A 25,461-nucleotide genomic window follows, 5' to 3' on the forward strand; every position below is an offset into this window, starting at 1 on the left:
GAGTGAAATTAGGAAACACTTCGACACACAAAGGGTGGTAGGAGTTTGGAACTCTCTTCCGCAAACAGCAATTGGTGCTAGATCAATTGTTAACTTTAAATCTGAGATTGATAGCTTTCTGTTAACCAAAGGTATTAAGGGATATGGGCCAAAGGCGGGTATATGGAGTTAGGTCACAGATCAGCCATGATCTCATTGAGTGGCAGAACAGGCTCGAGGGGCTGAATGGCCTCCTCCTGTTCCTATGTTCCTAGCTGGTACAGGCATGATGGGCCGAATGGCCTCCTTCTGTGCTGTATGATTCTATCATTTATGTTTGTCCTTATTTTTTAGAAAAAATGTGAGCGATACTGGGCAAACTTAGGAGAGGATCCTTATCATGACGGGCCCTTCTGTGTTACTTGTGTGAGTATTTTAACCGTGGGTGAATTCTCTTACATGAGTGGGACTATCTATAACTCAGCCCTCTGACTCAGCTCCCTGTTTATAATATTCCCAAATGATCCATTCGAATCTGCTTTTGCATGCAGGTACAGCAAGCAATTAAGAAGGCAAATGGTACGTTAGCCTTTATTACAAGGGGGTTGGAGTATAAGAGTAAGGAAGACTTGCTGCAATTGTACAGGGCCTTGGTGAGACCACACCTGGAGTACTGTGCACAGTTTTAGTCTCCATACCCAAGGAAGGATATACTTGCCTTGGAGGCGGTGCAACGAAGGTTCACTAGATTGATTCCTGGGATGAGAGGGTTGTCCTATGAGGAGAGATTGAGTAGAATGGGCCGATACTCTCTGGAGTTTAGAAGAATGAGAGGGGATCTCATTGAAATGTATAAAATTCTTAGAGGGCTTGATAGGGTAGATGGTGAGCGGTTGTTTCCCCTGGCTGGAGAGTCTAGAACTAGGAGTCATAGGCACAGTATAAGGGGTCGGCCATTTAAGACTGAGATGAGGAGGAATTTCTTCACTCAGAGGGTTGTGAATCTTTGGAATCCTTTACCCCCGAGGGCTGTGGATGCTCAGTCTTTGAGTATATTCAAGGCTGAGATCGATAGATTGTTGGACTCTAGGGGAATCAAGGGATATGGGGATCGGGCGGGAAAGTGGAGTTGAGGTCGATGATCAGCTATGATCTTATTGAATGGCAGAGCAGGCTCGAGAGGCCGAATGGTGGAGCAGGCTCAAGGGGCCGAATGGCGGAGCAGGCTCAAGGGGCCGAATGGCGGAGCAGGCTCGAGGGGCCGAATGGCCGACTCCTGCTCCTAATTCTTACATTTTGCAATTGTTCTGCTTTCTAAAAGAGCCTGGTGCTTCAATTCTCCTTTATCTGTCTACAGAAAAGTATTGAAAGTGTCTGTCATATTTCAGACATCAACATTTCAAAAGGTCAAAAGTATATTTTAAAAAAACACAAAGAAAGCCAGTCATTTCATGCTGGGGTTTTTATTTAGTGGAGGTTTCATCATGTCAGAATTTTAGAATGTTCGAACTTTAAAAAGGGAATTGGATATATATTTGAAAGGGGAAAGTGTGCAGGGCTATGGGAGTGGTATCATTGGAGAGCTCTTTCAAAGAGCCGGCACAGGCACGATGGGCCGAACGGCCTCCTTCTGTGCTGTGTGATTCTAGGATTGCACTACCCCCATAACTAACTCGAGCCTGGGAACCTCCTGCTCTGTACGGGTCAGCTACCGGCTGGATTGTCTCAGTGAGCCATCAAAAGAGCTCAGTCACGACTTTAAGATATTCGCCCACTGACTTGTTGAACTACATGGGAGCCAAGTGTCCTTGACCTGCCGTTTGAGTTTCGGAGGAGTCAGGCAGAGACTGTGGGAGAGTCCCTGTGTGCAGCTGGATGGTTGGGTTGTGAAATCCAGCTGACCTTGCTGCCCATTCCATTCACATTGAAATAAAATGTCACGGCGCCACAGCCCTGTCACAGAGCAGGCTGTCTGAGTCTCCTCCACTTTATTACCGTTCACTCGGTTTACAATATCTCTCTCATTCTCCAGGAAGAAGAGAAGGCCAAACCAGAATATACCATCAGAACATTGAAGGTTCGCTTCCAAAATGTAAGTAATACGATTAAAGGATTTGCAGCTAATGGTTATCATGATGAAGACACACAATAACTGATAGGAATCTTGTCATTCATGTGAAAATGACTTATGTAATAATACTGGGCGGCCTGCTGGTGGCGCTATCCAGGGAGAGTATAAATACTCGGGCATGGCCCCAGCTTGCTCAGGACATTCCTTAACAGGAACTAGTGAAGGACACAACTAGATCTCCATGTTGAAAAACAGTTGATTAAAGCTTTGATTAATGCTTAGACCAAGTGCCTAGTAGTTTTCTTACGTCAGTAACCACAGTCACACCTGCGTTATTAACCCTTAAACTGACCGTTTCTTGGGACAACCATTTTTCTTCCACTTTTCAGCACACCTAATATAACATTGATGCAGTCACTAATATTACAGTAAGAAATCTACTGACATCTACTAGAGTACATTCAACTACAAAATAAACAATTCTGCATAAAAATATAAAACACTGAATGCTTCCGCTCTCTGCTGTGTTCTTTCTCTTGCCTTCTCTCCTCTCTCTTACCATCCATTCTCTATCTTCTCTTGTCCTGTTCTCCCTCTCACTCTATTCTCTGTCTTGCACCCTGATTTTGATCTTCCCTCCCATTTTCCTCTTGCTCCAAACTCTTTCTCTAACCCCTCCTATTCTTCTCTCCCCTTCCCCGCCCCGCTCTGCCCCACCATTGTCTCTTGTCCCTTCATCTGTTCTTACCTTGAGTGGCCATCTTTGTTTCTTTAGGTTCAGGGAAGAGTGGGGAAAAGTGACTCTTTTTAAGCCCTTTTCCCATCTGTGATGTCATGTCACAATGACTCCCCTCCCCTTCCGTGCCTTTAGACATGGAGTGTCCTCCTTGGAAAACCCAGTTATCTTTGTTTGGAAAAATGAAGATAGTTGTACAGGGTGAGGTGGTAAAGATGGTTCTTCTACCTATCTGTAACATTGAGAATGGAGGTTCCTGGAGTAATACTCGTCTAGCAGGTATGAGCAGCAATCAGTACTGAATAATCCAACTTTTTTGTCTGTACGTCCAAAGAAGGTTCACTCGGTTAATCCCGGGGATGAGGGGATGGACATATGAGGAGAGGTTGAGTAGATTGGGACTCTACTCATTGGAGTTCAGAAGAACGAGAGGTGATCTTATTGAAACATATAAGATTGTGAAGGGGTTGGATCGGGTGGATGCGGGGAGGATGTTCCCGATGATGGGTGAAACTAGAACTAGGGGGCATAGTCTTAGAATAAGGGGCTGCTCTTTCAAAACTGAGATGAGGAGGAACTACTTCACTCAGAGGGTGGTAGGTCCATGGAATATGCTGCCCCAAAAAGCTGTAGAAGCTACATCATTACATAAATTTAAAACAGAAATAGACAGTTTCCTAGAAGTAAAGGGAATTAAGGGTTACGGGGAGCGGGCAGGAATTTGGACATGAGTCTAGGTTCGGATCGGACATGGCCCTGTGGGTAGCGGAGCGGGCCCAGGGGCCGTGTAGCCTGATCCTGCTCCTATTTCATGTGTCTAATTCTGTTAGATTCAGGAGATGGTTCTGTGATAGTAGATTGGCGGTTAGGATCAGATCAGCCATGATCTTATTGAATGGCGGAGCAGGCTCGAGGGGCCGATTGGCCTACTCTTGCTCCTATTTCTTATGTTCTTATGTACCTGTGAACGGTCTATGTGAAATGAATGGTGGCAGCACGATGGATGTGTGGGCAGGAGAACGTGGAGGATACTTCAGTTGAAGAATGAAGATCTCAAAAGATAGGGCCTTGGAGAGGGTGCAGCAGAGAGTTATTCGAATGGTACCAGGGCTGAAGGACTTCAGTTATGTGGAGAGACTGGAGAAGCTGGAATTGTTCTCCTTGGAGCAGAGAAGGTTAAAAGGTGATTTAATCGAGGGGTTCAAAATCATGAAGGGTTTTGATAGAGTAAATAAGGAGAAACTGTTTCCATTGGCAGGAGGGTCAGTAACCAGAGGACACAGACTTAAGGTGATTGGCAAATGAACCAGAGGCGACATGAGGAAGCATTTTTTTTACACAGCGAGTTGTTGTGATCTGGAATGCGCTGCCTGAAAGGGCGGTGGAAGTAGATTCAATAGTAACTTTCAAAAGGGAATTGGATTAATACTTGAAGGGGAAAAATTTGTAGGGCTCTGGGGAAAGAGCGAGGAGGGAGTGGGACTAATTGGAGACCTCTTTCAAAGAGCCGGCACAGGCACGATGGGCCGAATGGCCTCCTTCTGTGCTGCATCTTTGTGAGTCTAAATTCTACATTAGCTTCGTCCACACGTCACAGGATACTGCAGTAACATTTCAATCGTGCATCGGGGGCAGGGCTGAAGAACCTACCTAGAAGACCACACATCATTCTGTGTCTGGGAGTGCTCAGGAATAATCTTGGCCCAGAAATTCGGCTCTCCACGGGTGAGTACTCACTGTGTACTCACCCGTAGGCCCAATGGAAGTGCCGGTTTCGTGCATGCACTGCGCATGCGCGGGAAACCGGAACTTCTGTTCCCTTAAAGGAAGGGGTTCAGAGGTGGAACGCGTGCGCCGGAGAGGCAGCGCGTACGCCTGGAACTTACGTTTTTTGCAGGTTTCTCCGGGAGGGTAAGTCTCCAGCAGTTACACATTTAAAAAGCAGGCGCAAGGCCTGCTTTTAACAAGGTAAGTGGTGAATTAATTAAAATTAAAACATTTTTTCCACAGGTTTATTTTTTTAAATACTTTAAAGAAAGGTAAGTTTATTTTTAGCCCCGTTAGAAAATGTAATTAATTTTTTCAAAAATTTAAATTATTGCTTAAAATAGTTATTTTATGTAATTTATAGTTATTTTAAAAATGTGATGGTTTTTTAAAAATTTATTTGAAGTTTTAGTGCTGTTTTGGGGCTTATAGTATTTATAGGTTTGACAGCTCTTCCTGTCAAACTTATGAATGAAGCATTCCCTGCTCCGATTGGCTCCCCATGGCCCACGTGATCCCAGGGGACGCATCGAACTAACTGCGCCCCTGGGATACGCAAGCACTGCGTGCCGGCAGTTGGAGGAGGCCCAGGATCGGAATCCCACGTGGGGGCCCACAGCACAACGGCCGGTGCACTCGGTAAGTGCAGGTCGGAGGCTTGCACCCGCGGGAAGCCCCCGACCCGAATTTCTGGGCCAATATTTAGCAAATGTCTGATGAGGTGCTCCAATTGGTAACCTACCACACATTCCCCGGGCCCTCATTTTCCCAACTCCTGGGAAACCCACGCAGCAGCGGTAAATTTCAAATCGGGCTCCCAAAATGCGCCGTGGCGGGGGGGGGGGGCTTGATTTAAATATGCTAATTAGGGACACTCGGACGCCCTGATATCCGCGTGTGAGCGGTGTGTTGAGGTTGTGTTCCACGCAATTCACTTTTTAAACCCCCTCCCCCGAACATCTCCCGCCTGTCGAGGCGTGACCTCTGGGTTGTTAGTCTAGCACCAGAACCACTAGTTACTGTACCAGAAATAAGAACATAAGAATTAGGAGCAGGAGCAGACCACACAGCCCTCGCATCCCAGGAATCAATCTAGTGAACCTTCGTTGAACCGCCTCTAAGACAAGGAGATCAAAACTGTGCACAGTACTCCAGGTGTGGTCTCACCAAGGCCCTGTACAATTGTAGCAAGACTTCCTTACTCATACACACCAACCCCCTTGCAATAAAGGCCAACATGCCATTTGCCTTCCTAATTGCTTGCGGTACTTGCATGCTAACTCTCTGCGCTTCCTGTACGAGGACACCTAAATCTCTCTGAACACCAACATTTAATAGTTTCTCACCACTTAAAAGGTTGCCTTTTTTGTCCAATAGACTTCGCGGATTATCCACAGGTGAGGCTATGGCGACACCTTTTTAGCCACAGGCACTGATTCTAGTAGAAAACACCTTGCACACAATCCAGGTAAATGTACTTCACACCTGAGTATTTACTTCACAAACGCCACCATTCATAAACCAAGGAAGTAAACCACTCACAGCGATCAAAAACACTCTGATTTTTATCTCACCATTTTACACACAATGATGTTAAAGTTCACGAATACACGCCGTGTGGATATGAGTATTGAGATCACATGACTAATGACGGTGATTATCACTCATTTCTAATTAGAAATACAATTAGCCACATGTGGTAGATTGTGTAGATTGGGCCTATACTCTCTGGAGTTTAGAAGAATTTGAGGTGATCCCATTTAAGCATACAAGATTCTGAGGGGGATTGACAGGGTAGATGCTGAGAGGTTGTTTCCCCCTGGCTGGAGTATCTAGAACCAGGGGTCACAGTCTCAGGATAAGGGGTCGGCCATTTAGGACTCGGATGAGGAGGAATTTCTTCACTCAGAGGGTTGGGAATCTTTGGAATTCTCTACCCCAGAGGGCCGTGGAGGCTCAGTCGTTGAGTATATTCAAGGTTGAGATCGATAGATTTTTGGACTCTAGGGGAATCAAGGGATATGGGGATCGGGCGGGAAGGCGGAGTTGAGGTCGAAGATCAGCCATGATCTTATTGAATGGTGGAGTAGGCTCGAGGGGCCGAATGGCCGACTCCTGCTCCTCATTATGTTCTAACGTACATTGTGCTGTTTTTTTTCTACCCCAGATTTGTCGGACTGTGTATCAGCTTCACTACTTCAACTGGCCGGATCATGACATTCCATCTTCAATAGATCCCATCTTGGAGATGATCAAGGACATGCGGCATTATCAGCCACACGACGACATCCCCATCTGTATTCACTGCAGGTAATCCACCGATCGCAAAACATCACAATGAATGACCGACCAGCCATAACCAGCACACAGGTTCACGGTCAAGGCCAGCTCACTGCCACTTCACCCATGTTACATAAGAACATAAGAAATAGAAGCAGTTTCTCATTCTTGCTAGACCCTTAGTTCTCCACTATTTCCGGGAAGTTTTTTTGCGTCTTCTTCTGTGAAGACAGACACAAAGGCTGCGATTTCGCCATCGGAGGCGGAATCACGGCAGGAGAGGTGGTTGGCGGGTCCCGGTCCCGCTTCCGGCTCCAGCCGCTCTGTGAAAAGGATTTTCCCCTGATTGGTCTTGTTAAGCCCGCCCTGCGAGGTTCCCGGCCAATTAAAAGGAAGCGGGACTGATGATGTAATTTGCTGATGTGTCTTCAGCCGGTTTCCTTAAAGGGGCCATGTCCACATTCATTTTGGCAGTTGTGCTGTCGGTGTTCTACAGCATTGAGGTGCTGCAAACACTGACGAGCACTGCAGAGGAGCACGGCTACACCCAGGCTCCCGCATGCTTATGGAAGGAGTCACAGCACGCAGGGAGGTTGTCTTCCCTTCCAAGGGCGGAAGAGACCTCCCCAGGAGACCAACGCAGCCTGGTTACACATTGGGCACAAGCAGGGATGTGGTCAGGAGGACCAGGCTGCAGTAGCACAAACCTTTCACTGATCTCAGTAGATCACGAAACGTTAGTACAACGCCACACCCAACCTCATTCTGCTGTGCCTCTCATCACATCCCCATCACTCTGCCTTCCCTACCCTACTCCTGCACATCCTTACTCACACCAACTTACCTTGCACCTCCACCCACCCCTCTCTATCTACATTATCACTTCCCCATCTCACTCACCACCCCTCACACTCACCCTCATCCTAGTCCAATCATACCAACTAACACCGCACAAGGGTAGGCACTTGGGTGTTTTATGCAATGTTCATGCAAATTTTCTGTTAACGTGTTATCAAACATTGAAATCTATATTTTCAACACTTTCCCTTATTGGAAGGATCTGTACTCACCTTTAAAAGTGTCTTAGTGAGTTCCAGTGAATGTTGAGACATAACTTCCCCTCCCGCCCCCGCCCCCCCCCCACCCCCAAACCCTAATTGTGATAAGTGTGAAAGGAATGGCTTGGGGCATTGTAGGGATGCTTTATGGTGTCGGTGTGGGATGGTGTCAACCTGGCGCATCATGTGGCAGCCAGGGTGTACAGCGTCAAGTGAAGTAAATCTTGCCATGGTGATGCTATCCCTGGCCTCCCGGGCAGCAATGTTGTCGGGTGCTGATGCCCTCTGTCCTGTGCAGCATCAGGTGATTGCAGAGAAGGCTGGTGTTTTTTTTTATTCGCTTATGGGATCTGGGTGTCGCTGGCAAGGCCGGCATTTATTGCTCATCCCTAGTTGCCCTTGAGAAGGTGGTGGTGAGCTGCCTTCTTGAACCGCTGCAGTCCGTGTGGTGAAGGTACTCCCACAGTGCTGTTAGGTAGGGAGTTCCAGGATTTTGACCCAGCGACGATGAAGGATCGGCGATATACTTCTAAGTCAGGATGGTGTGTGACTTGGAGGGGAAATTGGAGGTGGTGGTGTTCCCATGCGCCCGCTGCCCTTGTCCTTCTAGGTGGAAGAGGTCGCGGGTTTGGGAGGTGCTGCCGAAGAAGCCTTGGCGAGTTGCTGCAGTGCATCTTGTAGATGTTACACACTACAGCCACAGTACGCCGGTAGTGGAGGGAGTGAATGTTTAAGGTGGTGGATGGGGTGCCAATCAAATGAACTGGTTTGTCCTGGATGGTGTCGAGCTTCTTGAGTGTTGTTGCAGCTGCACTCATCCAGGCAAGTGGAGAGTATTCCATCACACTCCATACTTGTGCCTTGTAGATGGTGGAAAGGCTTTAGGAAGTCAGGAGGTGAGACACTCACCACAGAATACCTAGCCTCTGACCTGCTCTTTTTGCCACAGTATTTATGTGGCTGGTCCAGTTAAGTTTCTCGTCAATGGTGACCCCCAGGTAATTTTCCACTGGTGATGTTGGTGTGCCTGGTGATGTTGGTGTGCCTGGTGATGTTGGTGTGCCTGGTGATGTTGGTGTGCCTGGTGATGTTGGTGTTGGGGCTGATCGTGAAGGGATTCAGAGGACCAAGATGAGATTTTTTCAAGGACACCGATGTTGCTGGAATAGATGGCAGCTGAAGTTGAGATGACAGAAGCGATCTGTCAATGGTGAGAGAGCTTGCTCCAAGGAGGTGACAGTGGATAAGGAGTTTACTCCAAACACTTCCAAACTGCATAAAGCTCAAAAGTATCTTCCAAGTCCTGAAGACTCAAGCTTCTGACATTGGAAAGTGAACAGCTGTGAAATGGTAGCTTTCATACCACTTTTTGCAGCTGTCACCTATTCACAGCAATGGGGAGACACAGAGAACCTGACCTACTTCACTGACGTGATCTCCGAATGCCAGGAACCTCATTAAAAAAGTGGGAAAATAGAAAAAGGCTGGCAAAATAGTAGTTGACAAGCATTTAACTATCTTAAATGCCTCCCCCGCCGCTTGGTGTCGGGTCTGTTCTGATATCGCAGACCCGACACTTTGGAAACTTACACGGAGGCGGGTTTGGAGCGGGTTCCCAACTCACTGTCAATCATTTCGATTTTGACAGCGGACCCGCCTCCAAACCCACACTCTGAACACTGGCAAAAATCAGCCCAAAGTATTTGTTGAATTCCTCTGCCATTTCCTTATTCCCCATTATAATTTCTCTTGTCTCAGCCTGTAAGGGACCCACATTTACTTTTGTTAATCTTTTCCTTTTTACATACCTATCGAAGCTTTTACAGTCTGTCTTTATGTCTCTCGCTAGTTTACTCTGTCATTCTGTTTTCCCTTTCTTTATCAATTTCTTGGACCTCCTTTGCTGAATTCTAAACTCCTCCCAATCCTCAGGCTTACCGCTCTTGTTGATCTCGGATATCTTGTGGTTTGTCAGAAGGGAAAAACCCAGCAATGAAAAATACTCCCTTGGTAATATTTTATTTTCCACTGTTGCCTGTACACAATCTTACCAGCAATATGCTTGCGGGTTTTCTTTCTTGTATTGCCTAGCTGGCCCTACACTGTTCTAATAAATATTTGGTACTTATCTGGTTTGAGACAATAGGATTGTAATTTTAGTTCTGATTCCATGATTTATATTGTCCTAATTTAATTCCAAAATTCCCCTTCCCCCCGCCCCCCCCCCCCCCCAAACTCCAAAGCTTTTATTGCCCATCCCTAGTTGCCCTGGAGAAGTGGTGCGCCGATAACAACCTGGCCCTTAACATCAAGAAAACCAAAGAAATCATTGTGGACTTCAGGAAGTCTAAAGGCGGAAGTCACGCCCCCATCCACATCAATGGGGCTGTGGTGGAAAGGGTGGACAGCTTTAAGTTCCTTGGAGTCCACATCACGGAAGACCTCTCCTGGTCCCTCAATACCTCCTCCCTGGTGAAGAAGGCCCAGCAGCGCCTATATTTCCTAAGGAGGCTGAAGGGATGTAACCTGTCACCCCTGATCCTCTCTAACTTTTACCGCTGCACAATAGAGAGCATCCTGATGAACTGTATCACAGTATGGTATGGCAGCTGTAGCTACTATGACCGGAAAGCCCTGCAGCGGGTAGTCAAAACTGCCCAACGCATTACCGGCACCCGACTACCGACCATAGAGCACATATACCAGAAACGCTGTTTACGGAGGTCACGGTCCATCATCAAAGACCCTACCCACCCCAGCCACAGTCTGTTCGCCCTCCTGCCATCTGGGAGACACTACAGATGCATTCGCACCCGTACGACCAGATTTAGGAACAGCTTCTTTCCCAGGGCTGTCATCCTACTGAACTCCACAAATAAACTCTAAAGCCTGCACATCTGCCAATGCACTTTATTATGGTTATGTTTATGTTAATGTATTACAAGCCAAATGTATGTTGAATGTTTAAATGTCTTAATCTAAATGTACACTCTCGGGAGCCGCAAGCCTACATTTCGTTGTACTGCACTTGTGCACTAACAATGACAATAAAGTTGTTTATTATTATTATTATTATTATTAGAAGGTGGTGGTGAGCTGCCTTCTTGAACCGCTGCAGTCCGTGTGGTGAAGGTGCTCCCACAGTGCTGTGAGGGAGGGAGTTCCAGGATTTTGACCCAGCGACGATGAAGGAACGGTGATATATTCCCAAGTCAGGATGGTGTGTGAGGGGAACTTGGAGGTGGTGGTATTCCCATGCTAGGTGGTGGAGACGATGAGGATGGACTGGGTGGGGAGGTGGGTTATTATAAGGGCAGTGTGTTTACCTCCCCATTCACGCCGCACTCCCACCCAGGTTTCGAGAGGCGTGTGAGGTGTTCGCTGCAGGTAAGCGAAGGCCTCCTAAATATACAAAATCGACACATAGGATCCCGCGCCATTGTAACGCGCAGTCGCGTGACTCGTGCCGAGTGTCGGATCCGCCAGAGAAAGCCGGCAGCAAGGAGGATGGAGGGGCCAGAAAGGTAAGTTTTTTAGAATTCCTCTGGACCCCACAAGGAAACCACAGGCCTTCCACTGACACGGCTTGTTTATAATAATGAGCTTTGGCCGTTGGCAGTTTTGCCGAGTTGATAATCATGTCCCTCACTGAAGAGAATAATGGCTGTCTTCCATTAGAGCCTCCCCTAATGTCGAACTCTTCTTTATCTTACAGTGCCGGTTGTGGGAGGACAGGGGTGATATGCGCCATTGATTATACCTGGAAGTTGCTGAAGGATGGGGTAAAGTTATCTTTTCATCCTATTTGCATACACAAAGTCCCATCTGAGCAGCATTTTTGCATCAGAACAGGGAACTGAGAGATCTAAAAACACTCTCGGCTAAAATATCTCGCTGGTACTTTAATGATATTGGAAACTATTTTGAAGTAGATGCATTTATTAAAATAGCAACTGGAGATATTTCATAGAAACACATCAACACACTTGTTTCAAGTATCCGTTGTCTTCTTGTCTTGTTACCCAGGCTGCAAGTACATTAGAACATAAGAATTAGGAGCAGGAGTAGGCCATTCCATAAGATCATGGCTGATCTGCGACCTCAACGCCAGAGAATCATCAAAATGCTCACACGGTCTCCGGGTCTTGGTGGAATGAATTTGACTTTGTCTTTCCCTCCCCACCTTCAAAACAATAGGAAAATTTAACATCTTATAGCGATTTTACACCAAAACCATGCTTTTGTTTCACTGGGAGCAAAAGGGGGATCATTGTATTTCAAAGACATCACCATTTGGTGTGAAGATCGTTGCCAAGCTAAGCACTGGCGAGGGAGGCGTATCCAGCCCATCGAACTCCTCCTTCCACAGAAACCTACAGCTCCCATCGCAGTGTCTAACCACCCCTTGAATGGCTCCAGAGATTCCCCACCCGAACCCCCACACCCCTAACCAGAGCCCAGACCAGGTATTGGTCACTCTCTGTGTAAAGGGCTTCCTTACATCAGTCCTGAGCTCGCCTATTGTCCCTTTGCACCTGTGTCCTCCTGTGATGCTGTCATGGTCTAACTTGAAATAGTGACTCAGGAGTGAGCTTTTCTACTCTAATAAGTAGATTCCATTCCTAATAAAGTCTCCCATTTTACTTAATAAACTCCATTCCCAATAAGGTCTCCTCTTGCTCGCATCCTTTCACGTTTTAAGTGTCCAAGTTTTTCTGACTCAGATGCTCTGACGGTGAGGTAAGAATATAAGAAACAGGAGGAGTCGGCCATTCGGCCCCTCGAGCCTGCTCCGCCAGTCAATAAGATCATGGCTGATCTTCTACCTCATCTCCACTTTCCTGCACTATCCCCATATCCCTTGATTCCCTTAATATCCAAAAATTTGTCGATCTCTGTCTTGAATATACTCAACGACTGAGCCTCCACAGTCCTCTGGGGTAGAGAATTCCAAAGATTCACCACCCTCTGAGTGAAGAAATTTCTCCTCATCTCAGTCCTAAATGGCCGACCCCTTATCTGGAGACTGTGGCCCCTGGTTTTAGACTCCCCAGCCAAGGGAAACCTCCTCCCTGCGTCTACCCTGTCAAGCCCTGTAACAATTGTATATGTTTCAATGAGATCACCTCTCATTCATACCTCTCATAGGGTGTCCCAAACCGTCTCTGAACACCTTCCAGGGCTCAGATGCTCCTATGTGGCTCCTGTAAAAGACCTTAGCAGGTTGGCCAGCATCCGATGACTGGATCTGCCCATGTGACACAAGTTCATCGACCTGAACCGTTGGCCCTGCTTCCTCCTCTGCAGATGCTGCCTGATCTGTTGATAGCTTCCAGCATTTTCTGTCTTTGTTTCAGCCTGAACTTTTTTTAATTTCAGATAATTCCAGAAAATTTCAGCGTTTATGACCTGATTCAAGAAATGAGAACACAGAGGCCGTCAGTTGTACAAACCAAGGTAGGCATGGAGTTACAAAGGATGCCTGAAGGTGCAGAGGTGCGGGGACCCCCTGTAAACACTGACACACTCCCGGGGACCCCCTGTAAACACTGACACACTCCCGGGGACCCCCTGTAAACACTGACACACTCCCGGGGACCCCCTGTAAACACGGACACACTCCCGGGGACCCCCTGTAAATACTGACACACTCCCGGGGACCCCCTGTAAACACTGACACACTCCCGGGGACCCCCTGTAAATACTGACACACTCCCGGGGACCCCCTGTAAACACTGACACACTCCCGGGGACCCCCTGTAAACACTGACACACTCCCGGGACCCCCTGTAAATACTGACACACTCCCGGGGACCCCCTGTAAATACTGACACACTCCCGGGGACCCCCTGTAAATACAGACACACTCCCGGGACCCCCTGTAAACACTGACACACTCCCGGGGACCCCCTGTAAACACTGACACACTCCCGGGGACCCCCTGTAAACACTGACACACTCCCGGGGACCCCCTGTAAACACTGACACACTCCCGGGGACCCCCTGTAAATACTGACACACTCCCGGGACCCCCTGTAAATACTGATACACTCCCGGGGACCGCCTGTAAATACTGACACACTCCCGGGGACCCCCTGTAAACACTGACACACTCCCGGGGACCCCCTGTAAACACTGACACACTCCCGGGGACCCCCTGTAAACACTGACACACTCCCGGGGACCCCCTGTAAATACTGACACACTCCCGGGGACCCCCTGTAAACACTGACACACTCCCGGGGACCCCCTGTAAACACTGACACACTCCCGGGGACCCCCTGTAAATACTGACACACTCCCGGGGACCCCCTGTAAACACTGACACACTCCTGGGGACCCCCTGTAAATACTGACACACTCCTGGGGACCCCCTGTAAATACTGACACACTCCCGGGGACCCCCTGTAAATACTGACACACTCCCGGGACCCCCTGTAAATACTGACACACTCCTGGGGACCCCCTGTAAATACTGACACACTCCCGGGGACCCACTGTAAATATTGACACACTCCTGGGACCCCCTGTAAATACTGACACACTCCTGGGGACCCCCTGTAAATACTGACACACTCCCGGGGACCCCCCTGTAAATACTGACACACTCCCGGGACCCCCTGTAAATACTGACACACTCCCGGGGACCCCCTGTAAATACTGACACACTCCCGGGACCCCCTGTAAACACTGACACACTCCCGGGGACCCACTGTAAATATTGACACACTCCCGGGACCCCCTGTAAATACTGACACACTCCTGGGGACCCCCTGTAAATACTGACACACTCCCGGGGACCCACTGTAAATACTGACACACTCCCGGGACCCCCTGTAAATACTGACACACTCCCGGGGACCCCCTGTAAATACTGACACACTCCCGGGACCCCCTGTAAACACTGACACACTCCTGGGGACCCCCTGTAAATACTGACACACTCCTGGGGACCCCCTGTAAATACTGACACACTCCTGGGGACCCCCTGTAAATACTGACACACTCCCGGGACCCCCTGTAAATACTGACACACTCCTGGGGACCCCCTGTAAATACTGACACACTCCCGGGGACCCACTGTAAATATTGACACACTCCCGGGGACCCATTGTAAACACTGACACACTCCCGGGGACCCCCTGTAAATACTGAAATATACTGTTCAACATTCTGTGAAATATAAACTTGCGAGAAATTATACTTTAAAGAAAGCTAATAATTTTACAGTGTACGCAGAAATAAAATTCTAACGGGACATAAAATAATTCATAGTCAGCCTCAGAGGCATACCTTGTATCTTAGCACAGTGCAGGAGAAAAAGGGTTAATATTCATCGGCACATTCAGAAGTGTGTTGACTGTTACTGTACAAGTGTGGCACAGTTCGGGCAGGCTGTGAACATCACTCCTCCTAGACTGTGAAGCAGGAGATGGCAGTCATTTTCGCTCACAGTGAATGTCTTTCTTTCCTTCCATTTTATCTTTCCTTCCTTTCTATCTTTTCTTTCTTTCTTTGTGTCTCTCTTTTCTCTCTCTCACTTTTTCTCTTTCAAGCTTGCGTTTCGTTGCTTACTTTACCTTTCTCTTTACTCTCTCTCTTTCTCTCTCTCTTTCTCTTTCTCTCTCTCTTTCTTTCTCTTTCCCTTTCTCTCTTTCTCTCTCATTCTCACTTTCTCATTCTTTCTCTCTCTCTTTTTCTCTTTCGATCTCTCTTTCTCTCTCTCTCTCTCGCTCACTCTCTCATTCTTTCTCTCTCTCTTTCTCTTTTTCTCTCTCTCACCCCTGGACTTTATTTTTAACTGGTTTCAGGGTTGATCACAGTCTGTTCTTTGTGACCAGCGGAAAGTGTTCTATTGCGTGCTAGAGGTTGCTGCTTGTGGCGAGAATGAAGCAGTTTTCTGACGTCTATATTAACATTGCCCTTTTCAGTCCGTAGGTGGGACAGTTAGAAGTTATAATAGTGAAGAGATAAATGCACAGACATCGATACCTGTGCTAAATATCTTAATAGATTATAATGCTGCTTTAAATAACCTCTACACTTAAAACAAAAATTCAGTTCCACAAGCTTCGGATCATAAAACTCTTTCACTTGTGCGCTTCCTGCCCTGTATCTAGAAATAGATCTGCTTCACCAGCACCGCTATTACAGAAAGGTGACTCCAGCAGAGGAAGCTTGACTCGGCGCGGAGAAATCGAACACTCCATACACCAGACTGAGCCTGCAACCTGACGGCCCTTCCGTTCACTGAAATCTCAAGACCTTCTGATTGGATTTTTCTGTCGAGTTGAACTAGAGACAACCAGAGGAACATTAGGAGCAGGAGTCGGCCATTCAGCCCCTCGAGCCTGCTCCGCCATTCAATCAGATCGTGGCTGATCTGCGCCTCACCTCCAGTTACCCGCCATATCCCTCAATAACCTTACCCAACAAAAACCTGTCGAATTCCATCTTGAAAGCTCCAAAGTCCCAGCAATGTAACCAGATACATAGAAATCTGAGTCTACGATGCATGTCTAGGGAACCCAGGGATCGGGCGGGAAGGTAGAGTTGAGGTACAAGATCAGCCATGATCTTATTGAATGGCGGAGCAGGCTCGAGGGGCCGTATGGCGGAGCAGGCTCGAGGGGCCATATGGCGGAGCAGGCTCGAGGGGCCATGTGGCGGAGCAGGCTCGAGGGGCCATGTGGCGGAGCAGGCTTGAGGGGCCATATGGTGGAGCAGGCTCGAGGGGCCATATGGCCTACTCCTCCTATTTCTTATGGTCTTATGGACCAGGAGCAGGCCATTCAGCCCCTCTTCCTCCCCTCCTCCAATTTAGCTATGCACTAAACATGGTTTGAAGTCTGTGGCTCGCAAACCCTGGCAATCCAGTCCTCGAAGCCCAGGCACCTTACTCGTATATTGGGCAGGATTTTCATTGGGCTGTGGAGGCGGGATTGGAGGCATGTGGGGGGGTTAAAATCTCGAAATTGGGGGGTCCGACCCCATCCCGCCCCCAACCCACCTCCATGCCAGTTTCAAAGGAGGCAGGTACCCGACGCGCACTGGGACCTGCCTCCCCGAGGTGGGAAGGGGATTAGTGCCAATTAACTTCCTGTTAACAGGTAGTTAACAAGCAGTTTTTAGCCTAATCCCTATTTTTATCCCTGAAGTGTGGGATTCCCGGCGGCTCCAAACCACGCCAAGTTAGCGAGGCGGACAGTCGGGCTGAAGGGCTTGGAGGGGTCGAGATGTCTGGTGTTCAGGTGAGTGATGGGTGCATGAGTGAAGGGGTAAGTGTGTTTGGTGTGTGTAAAGTGTTTAAAGAAGTTTTACTTACCTTTACAGCCTTCCTTCCTTCAGGTTTCGGGAGTCCCTCATCTCACCGGCGCAGAAAGCAGAATGGCTGCGAGCTGTCAAAAGTTGCAGCATTCAGCTTTCTGTTCCGGAGAGATCTCTAAATCATCCTGAGAGGAAGGAATTAACTTGGAGTACAGATTGTCAGTGTTTGACAGCTTCAAAGAGCTGTGAAACACTGATATTTCATCTGTCAAAAGCTTATGACAGATGAAATGTCAATCTGTGATGTCACCTGTTGCCGGGTGGCCCTTAATTGGCCTGCTGGGCCCGCTGGGCGGGCTCAACAAGGTCAATCAAGTGAAAATCGCGTGGGTTGGTCACAACTCGATGGAGGTGGGACTACAACCCCGAAAGTTGTAGTCCCGCCTTCTGCACGCCTCCTCAATGAAAATCCAGCCCATTGTGTTTACAGTTCTCACTGGCTGGTTTGTCCTGTTTGTATTTGGTGGCCCTGGAGGTTTGGGAAAGGGCTGCTCTTAGTGCTGTTGGAAGCTTCCTTGTTGGATAAATCCTAAATCAGAACCCCAAGATCGGTTGGGATCAGCAACCTGAGATATCTCGGAATTAATGGGAACAGGGATTGAAAGTTTATATTTGGGCCCCCAAGGCTCCATGGTGCCCATGAAGACAGAAAGCTTGGACACCTGCTCCAAAGGAACCCTGTGAATGTGTCAGAGTGAATTTAATGATCTGTGCTCCCAGTGAGGAGGAGAGTGCAGGTTGGATAATGGGCTTCAGTATTCAGCGTTCATTCAATTCTGGGCTTTTCTTCATCCCCTGATTTTAATCGCTCCACCATTGGCGGCCGTGCCTTCAGCTGCCGAGGCCCTAATCTCTGGAATTCCCTCCCTAAATCTCTCTCCGCCTCTCTTTCCTCCTTTAAGACGCTCCTTAAAACCTGCCTCCTGTCCTAATATCTCCTTATGTGGCTCGGTGTCAAATGTTGTCCGATTACACGCTTGGAAAGGGCCTTGGGTCATTTTACTATGTTAAAGGCGCTATATAAATGCACATTGTCGCTGTTAGGCGTAGCAGCACCTTCTCCACCCCACGATCTCTCTGAATGTGGCTGCACCCTGGGTGGGTGAGGTCAGTGAATTTACCCTGTGCAGGGCAGTACACAGGTTATACAGTTATTTGCATGATCAATCATGATGTTAAAAGTACTTAATTAATTGGGACTTTTCTACTATTAGTAACTGCATCAGCTCTGCTCCAAAAAAGATCATCGTGCGGTTTTGTGACTCGCATAGCAAGGTTCCGGAGGTCCGATATCGACCCTAGTGCAGTTACTTTCCATTTTAACTAGGGTAGAGAAGTAAGCTGCGTTATTTTCTGAAGGCTCTACCCTTTGAAAGCTTTAGGGGGAAAAATTCAGTTGTTTGCGCCTCCCGTTAGCGCCTTAAGAGGGCGTCAATTGGGGCGCAAAGCAACTAGCGCCCGGGCACGGCGATGTTTGCGCCGCTCACAAAATTAACTAGACATTTTGTGGCGGCGCTAAACACTACCGCCACGATCTCCTGCGCTGGCAGATTGTGACGTCAGTCGAGTGTGCAACGCCCCGTTAGCGTCGCGGATCGGATATTGAGTGGCGCCCCCTGCCTTACCACCTGCTGCTAGCAACGACAGGTTGAGGGGAGCATTATGCTGTCAGAAAGGGACTGGGGGAGCGCTATTTAAAGGCGACCGCTTCCTGCCTTTTTTTTTCGGTGACATTTTTGCACCACACATTCTGAGAGAGAGAGAGATTGACTTCTGGAGAGATTCAACGCTGTGTGAAGGGGTTTTGGGTACTGAGCAGCACTTTGCAGGTTTATTTTGATTTGCCCTTCCTTGCTTCGCCAGCGCTCTGAGGTAGCGCCTCGCTCCTCGGCCTTTGCGCCTTAAGACAGGTGTGCAGCGCCTGATTTAGAGCTCCAATCACCTCCGGGGCGATAAAAGCCAAGTTTGCTGTCGGAGGCGATAATTAGCGCCAGGCGCTAAACTTTGCGCGCGGCCGATAATGGCCCCAAACGGGGCGATACTGAATTTTTCCCCCTTAATCTCTGTGGTATAGGTCTGTGTTGAAGTCGCTCCGCCTCACAACTGTAGTTGTATCCATTAGCTTGTTGGTATGGCTAACAACTTGTATTTATACAGCGCCTTTAACGTAGTAAAACATCCCAAGGCGCTTCACTGGAGCGTTATCAAAAAATGCTTGACACCGAGCCACATGAGGAGATATCAGGACAGATGAGGTGGTTTTTAAGGAGCGACGTAAAGGAGGAGAGAGAGTTAGAGAGGCGGAGAGGTTTAGGGAGGGAATTCCAGAACAAGGGCCCAGGCAGCTGAAGGCACGGCCGCCAAATGGGGAGCAATGAAAATCGGGGGATGCACAAGAGGCCAGAATTAGAGGAGCGCAGAGATCTCGGAGGGTTGAGGGGCTGGAGGAGGTTACAGAGATAGGCCAGAACAAATTGATAAATCATTCGACATTCAGTCACTGCTGCGCTGTATAAACAGCCGCAGATACTGAACCTTTGGTGGTTAGATCGCTTAACAAAGGATTTTGGGTGCATGGAATCATAGAATGCTCCAGCACAGACACAGGCCATTCAGCCCATCAACTCTGTGCTGTTGTTTTTCTCCGCATGAACCACCCAGTCTAATCCCACTCTCCCCCTCACCCCCCGTACCCTTTAATATCCCACCCAGTCTAATCCCACTCTCCCCCTCACTCCCCGTACCCTTTAATATCCCACCCAGTCTAATCCCACTCTCCCCCTCACTCCCCGTACCCTTTAATATCCCACCCAGTCTAATCCCACTCTCCCCCTCACTCCCCGTACCCTTTAATATCCCACCCAGTCGAATCCCACTCTCCTGTACACTCCCCACACCCTTTAATATCCCACCCAGTCTAATCCCACTCTCCCCCTCACTCCCCACACCCTTTAATATCCCACCCAGTCTAATCCCACTCTCCTGCTCACTCCACACACCCTTTAATACCCCACCCAGTCTAATCCCACTCTCCCCCTCACTCCCCGTACCCTTTAATATCCCACCCAGTCTAATCCCACTCTCCCCCTCACTCCCCGTACCCTTTAATATCCCACCCAGTCTAATCCCACTCTCCCCTCACTCCCCGTACCCTTCAATATCCCACCCAGTCTAATCCCACTCTCCCCCTCACTCCCCGTACCCTTTAATATCCCACCCAGTCTAATCCCACTCTCCTGTTCACTCCCCGTACCCTTTAATATCGCACCCAGTCTAATCCCACTCTCCTGTTCACTCCCCGTACCCTTTAATATCCCACCCAGTCTAATCCCACTCTCCCCCTCACTCCCCGTACCCTTTAATATCGCACCCAGTCTAATCCCACTCTCCCACCCAGTCTAATCCCAATCTCCCGCTCACTCCCCGTACCCTTTAATATCCCACCCAGTCTAATCCCACTCTCCCGCTCACTCTCCGCACCCTTTAATATCCAACCCAGTCTAATCCCACTCTCCTACTCACTCTCCGCACCCTTTAATATCCCACCCAGTCTAATCCCACTCTCCTGCTCACTCTCCGCACCCTTTAATATCCCACCCAGTCTAATCCCACTCTCCTACTCACTCTCCGCACCCTTTAATATCCCACCCAGTCTAATCCCACTCTCCTGCTCACTCTCCACACCCTTTAATATCCCACCCAGTCTAATCCCACTCTCCTGCTCACTCCCTGAACCCTTTAATATCCCACCCAGTCTAATCCCACTCTCCTACTCACTCCCCGTATCCTTTAATATCCCACCCAGTCTAATCCCACTCTCCCGATCAGTCCCCGTACCCTTTAATATCCCACCCAATCTAATTCCACTCTCCTGCTCACTCCCCCTACCCTTTAATATCCCACCCAGTCTAATCCCATTCTCCTGCTCAATCCCTAAATCCTTTAATACCCCATCAGCTTAAATGGCATCTTCTGGACTTGGCCTGACGTCATCAGACCCCAATCTGCTGGTGTCATGCAGAACCCCTTCTGTCCAGGTTTCTGAGTCAAAATCTCGGACGGTAGGATCCCAGTGGCTGGAGAGCGGGGCATTTAACCTGGGCGATTCTAACTGCCCACCCGCTGCTTTCTGCCAGGCTGAGATGCACAAGGGGTGAAATTTACGCTGGGGGTTTTCCCGCTATCACACCATTACCTCGGCAAAAAAATTCAATTCTCCGCATCTGAATGTCTGTTGCCTGGGCCCTAAGCTCTGGAATTCCCTCCCTAAACCTCTCTACCTCTCTCCTCCTTTAAGACGCTCCTTAAAACCGACCTGTTATAAATCTCATCATTCAAGAAACTACTCGTGAAATAACGCTGGACGGCCAGCTGGTGGCACCGTCCAAGGAGTATAAATACTCGGGTTTGGCCCAGCTTGCCCAGGGACATTTTGTAAGACAGGAACTAGTGAAGTACAACTAGACCTCCATGTTCTGAAACAAGTTGATTGAAGCCTTGCTTTATGTTCAAACCAAGTGTGTAGTGAGTTTTATTACGTCACTACCTCTCACCTGTCCTAATATCTCCTTATGTGTCTCGGTGTCAGATTCTGTCTGATAATCGCTCCTGTGAAGAGCCTTGGGACATTTTATTACGTTGAAGGCGCTGTGTAAATGCAAGTTGTTGTTGTGTCTCAGTAACCAGATTCTAGTGCTGGATCTTCGCTGATCTAATCCTCATTGTCTAATCCGAGCTTGTTGGGTGCTGTCCAGCTAAAATCCGGAAACTTCCAACACCTTCCGCTGGTACCGCACCGTTAACCAAAACATCTCAAACACTGGGAACCCAAACAGGAATTGGGAGGCAAGCTGGGGAGAGGTGAATCAAGGTGGAGAAAGCTGTAGAAAGACCGAGTGCAAGAGGAATGACAACTTGATTTTGCACATTGAGTCGTGTGTGGGTGTGTGAGCCTGTGGTGTTCAATATTTAATTGATGACTTAACGGCCTTCGAATTATGTCCCTGCAGGATTCTGTCTGTTGAGCAGATGATGACTTGACCTAAAGCGTCCAATTACTGACAATCTGTTGTATTTCTCAATTGCAGGAACAGTACGAGCTGGTCTACAGTGCAATCAGTGACCTGTTTGAGAAGCAGTTAGAATTATTGAACACCAACCCAAGCTTCAGTGAAGATGAGGTGACCTCATGTCTCCCTTTGTTCTGTGTTTTCTTGCTGAACAGTGCAGTCGGGCCTCCTCACAGTGAAGCACCTCTTGGCTTTTAGTCATTTTCTTTACATATTTAATCTCTCAGAACCTTTCATAATCTGAAAACCTCTGTTAGATTCCACCCCCACCCCCACCCGGCCCGTTCCTTACCCTCACTGATCCAATGAAGAGAGCCCCAATTCTGAAATACATAACTGATACAGTCCCCTCCACATATAACGGCAACGTTTAAAACAGTCGCTTAAATCGGCCAAGAAGCGATGACTGTTAAAATTTGCATTAACTTCAATTTCAAAGTTGCCGGTGACTGCGTTTAAACATTCCGTTTATTTCAGGCAGAAACAGCTGTGCTTACTCAGTATTTCACAACTCGTTAAGATACACTGGGCAGGATTTTCATTGGGCCGTGGAGGCAGGATTGGAGGCGTGTGGGGGGTTAAAATCCCGAAATCGGGGGGGTACGAACCCATCCCGCCCCCAACCCGCCTCCATGCCAGTTTCAAAGGAGGCGGGTACCCGACCTGCACTGGGACCCGCCTCCCCGAGGCAGGAAGGGGATTAGGGCCAATTAACTGTTTGTTAACAGGTAGTTAACAGGCAGTTTTTAGCCCAATCCCTATTTTTATTCCTGAAGTGTGGGATTCCCGACGGCTGCAAACCACGCCAAGTTAGCGAGGCGGACCGTCGGGCTGAAGGGCTTGGAGGGGTCGAGATGTCCAGTGTTCAGGTGAGTGATGGGTGCATGAGTGCAGAGGTAAGTGTGTTTGGTGTGTGTAAAGAAGTCAATCAAGTGAAAATCACGTGGGTTGGCCACAACTCGATGGAGGCGGGACTACAACCCCGAAAGTTGTAGTCCCGCCTCCTACACCTCCAGAATGAAAATCTAGCCCTCTGAGTCCAAGAACAAACATAAGTAAATAAACCAACAACAACAGCGATTTGTATTTATATAGCACCTTTAACGTATAAAACGTCCCAAAGGCGCTTCACAGGAGCGATTAAGAAACAAAAATTTGACACCGACACACATAAGGAGATCTTAGGGCAGGTGACCAAAAGCTGTGTCAAAGAGGTAGGTTTTAAGGAGCAACTTAAAGGAGGAGAGAGAGGCGGAGAGGTTTAGGGAGGGGATTCCAAAGATTAGGGCCCAGGCAGCTGAAGGCATGGCCGCCAATGGTGGAGCGATGGATGCACAAGACAGCAGAATTGGAGGAGCGCAGAGATCTCGGGGGGATTGTGGGGCTGAAGGAGGTTACAGAGATAGGGAGGGGCGAGGCCATGGAGGGATTTGAAAACAAGGGTGAGAATTTTTAAATCGAGGCGCTGTTTAACTGGGAGCCAATGTAGGTCAGTGAGCACAGGGGTGATGGGTGAACGGGACTTGGTGCAATTCCGCTCGGGGAGTAAATGGCTTCTGAATTTCTAACATGCCGTGATAGAAACATAGAAAAATAGGAGCAGGAGTAGGCCATTCGGCCCTTCGAGCCTGCTCCGCCATTCAATATGATCATGGCTGATCCTTTATCTCAATACCATATTCCCGCTCTCTTCCCCATACCCCTAGATGCCTTTTGTGTCTAGAAATCTATCTATCCAGAGAGCGGTGAACCTGTGGAATTCTCTACCACAGAAGGCAGTTGAGGCCAATTCATTAAATATATTCAAGAAGGAGTTGGATATATTTCTTGAGGCTAAAGGGATCAAGGGATATGGGGAGAAGGCAGGGACAGGGTACTGAATTTGGATGATCAGCCATGATCTCATTAAATGGCGGAGCAGGCTCGAGGGGCCGATGGCCTACTCCTGCTCCTATCTTCTATGTTTCTATAGCATAGCATTTTTTCCCCTTTAAGTATTTATCCAATTCCCCTTTGAAAGTGACCATTGAATCTGCTTCCACCTCCCTTTCAGGCAGCGCATTCCAGATCACAACTCGCTGCATAAAAGAAATTCTCCTCCCCTCCCCCCTGAATTTTTTGCCTATTTCCTTAAATCTGTGTCCTCTGGTTATCGACCCTCCTGCCACTGGAAACAGTTTCTCCTTATTTACTCTTATCAAAACCCCTTCATAATTTTGAACACCTCTATTAAATCTCCTCTTAACCTTCTCTGCTCTAAGGAGAACTAACTCCGTTAGTTGGGTTCGAGTGAAGGAAAAAGATTTCAAAACAGATCTCGAAACCGACGACTGTTAGGAAATAAGTGTGTTTATTAATAGGAGATTTCGTAGAATACTTGGGGCCGGAGGGGAAAATGGATGCAATGGGTTTTGTCCTAGACAGGTTTGCATGTGTACCGCAATCTGAACAGATGGCGGGCGTAAGGTACCCAGTAAAATGCTTTATCCGTAAGTGAGCACTCAGCATCTCTGAGAAGGAGCAGCGCTGACGCTGTGCCAACTGGCTTATTTTCGGAATGTTTTCTATTTGTCAACTTCCTCCTCGGCTGAGCTACTGCGGAGCAGCGCTGAAGGGCTGCGGTTTCTGCACAGTGTGGGTCTGCGATGATTGGGAGGCACACACACACACACAGAGGATGTGGTAAAACAGATGGCGAGCAAACAAAATAGGTTCTGCTGGAGAAACAGCCTTGTGCTCAAAGCAGGCCTCGAGTACTTTAGCAAAAAAAAAATGGAGACAGAGACGGAAAGAAAGAGAACGAAAGAGAGGAAGAAAAAATAAAAAGTGAATGAGAGAGAAAAGAAAGAGAAAGAGAGAAAAATGAAAGAAAAAGAACGAGAGAGAGTGTGAGAGAGAAAAAGATGAGATAGAAGAAGATACAGAGAAAGAAGAAATGAGAAAGAGAGAAAGAGAAAGAAACAGAAAAAGAGAAAGTAGGAGAAAGCGAGACCTCCCTCTCTCTCTTTCACCTTATTTCATTTCATTTCTTTCTTTCTTTCTCCTACTTTCTCTTTTTCTGTTTCTTTTTCTTTCTTTCTCTGCATCTTCTTCTATCTCATCTTTTTCTCTCTCTCACTTTTCTCTCTCATTCTTTTTCTCTTTCATTTTTCTCCCTTTCTCTTTCTTTTCTCT

At 48.1% G+C, this 25,461-nt stretch overlaps 1 protein-coding gene across 1 annotated transcript in view; it reads left to right on the forward strand.

Moving 5' to 3' along the window:
* Positions 1-25,461, forward strand: part of LOC147104997 (tyrosine-protein phosphatase non-receptor type 22-like) — a 133,501-nt gene that overhangs the window by 49,588 nt on the left and 58,452 nt on the right. Inside the window, exons 6-11 of the mRNA XM_086010993.1 lie at positions 334-405; positions 2,012-2,071; positions 6,721-6,863; positions 11,607-11,673; positions 13,271-13,348; positions 22,306-22,398. Of these exons, the coding sequence (XP_085867119.1) occupies positions 334-405; positions 2,012-2,071; positions 6,721-6,863; positions 11,607-11,673; positions 13,271-13,348; positions 22,306-22,398 (513 nt within the window). The remainder of the gene's footprint in view (positions 1-333; positions 406-2,011; positions 2,072-6,720; positions 6,864-11,606; positions 11,674-13,270; positions 13,349-22,305; positions 22,399-25,461) is intronic.

The sequence above is a fragment of the Somniosus microcephalus genome, chromosome 18 (genome assembly GCF_052327205.1).
Source record: "Somniosus microcephalus isolate GS21.2 chromosome 18, FLI_Smic_1.0, whole genome shotgun sequence".
Classification (NCBI taxonomy): domain Eukaryota; kingdom Metazoa; phylum Chordata; class Chondrichthyes; order Squaliformes; family Somniosidae; genus Somniosus; species Somniosus microcephalus.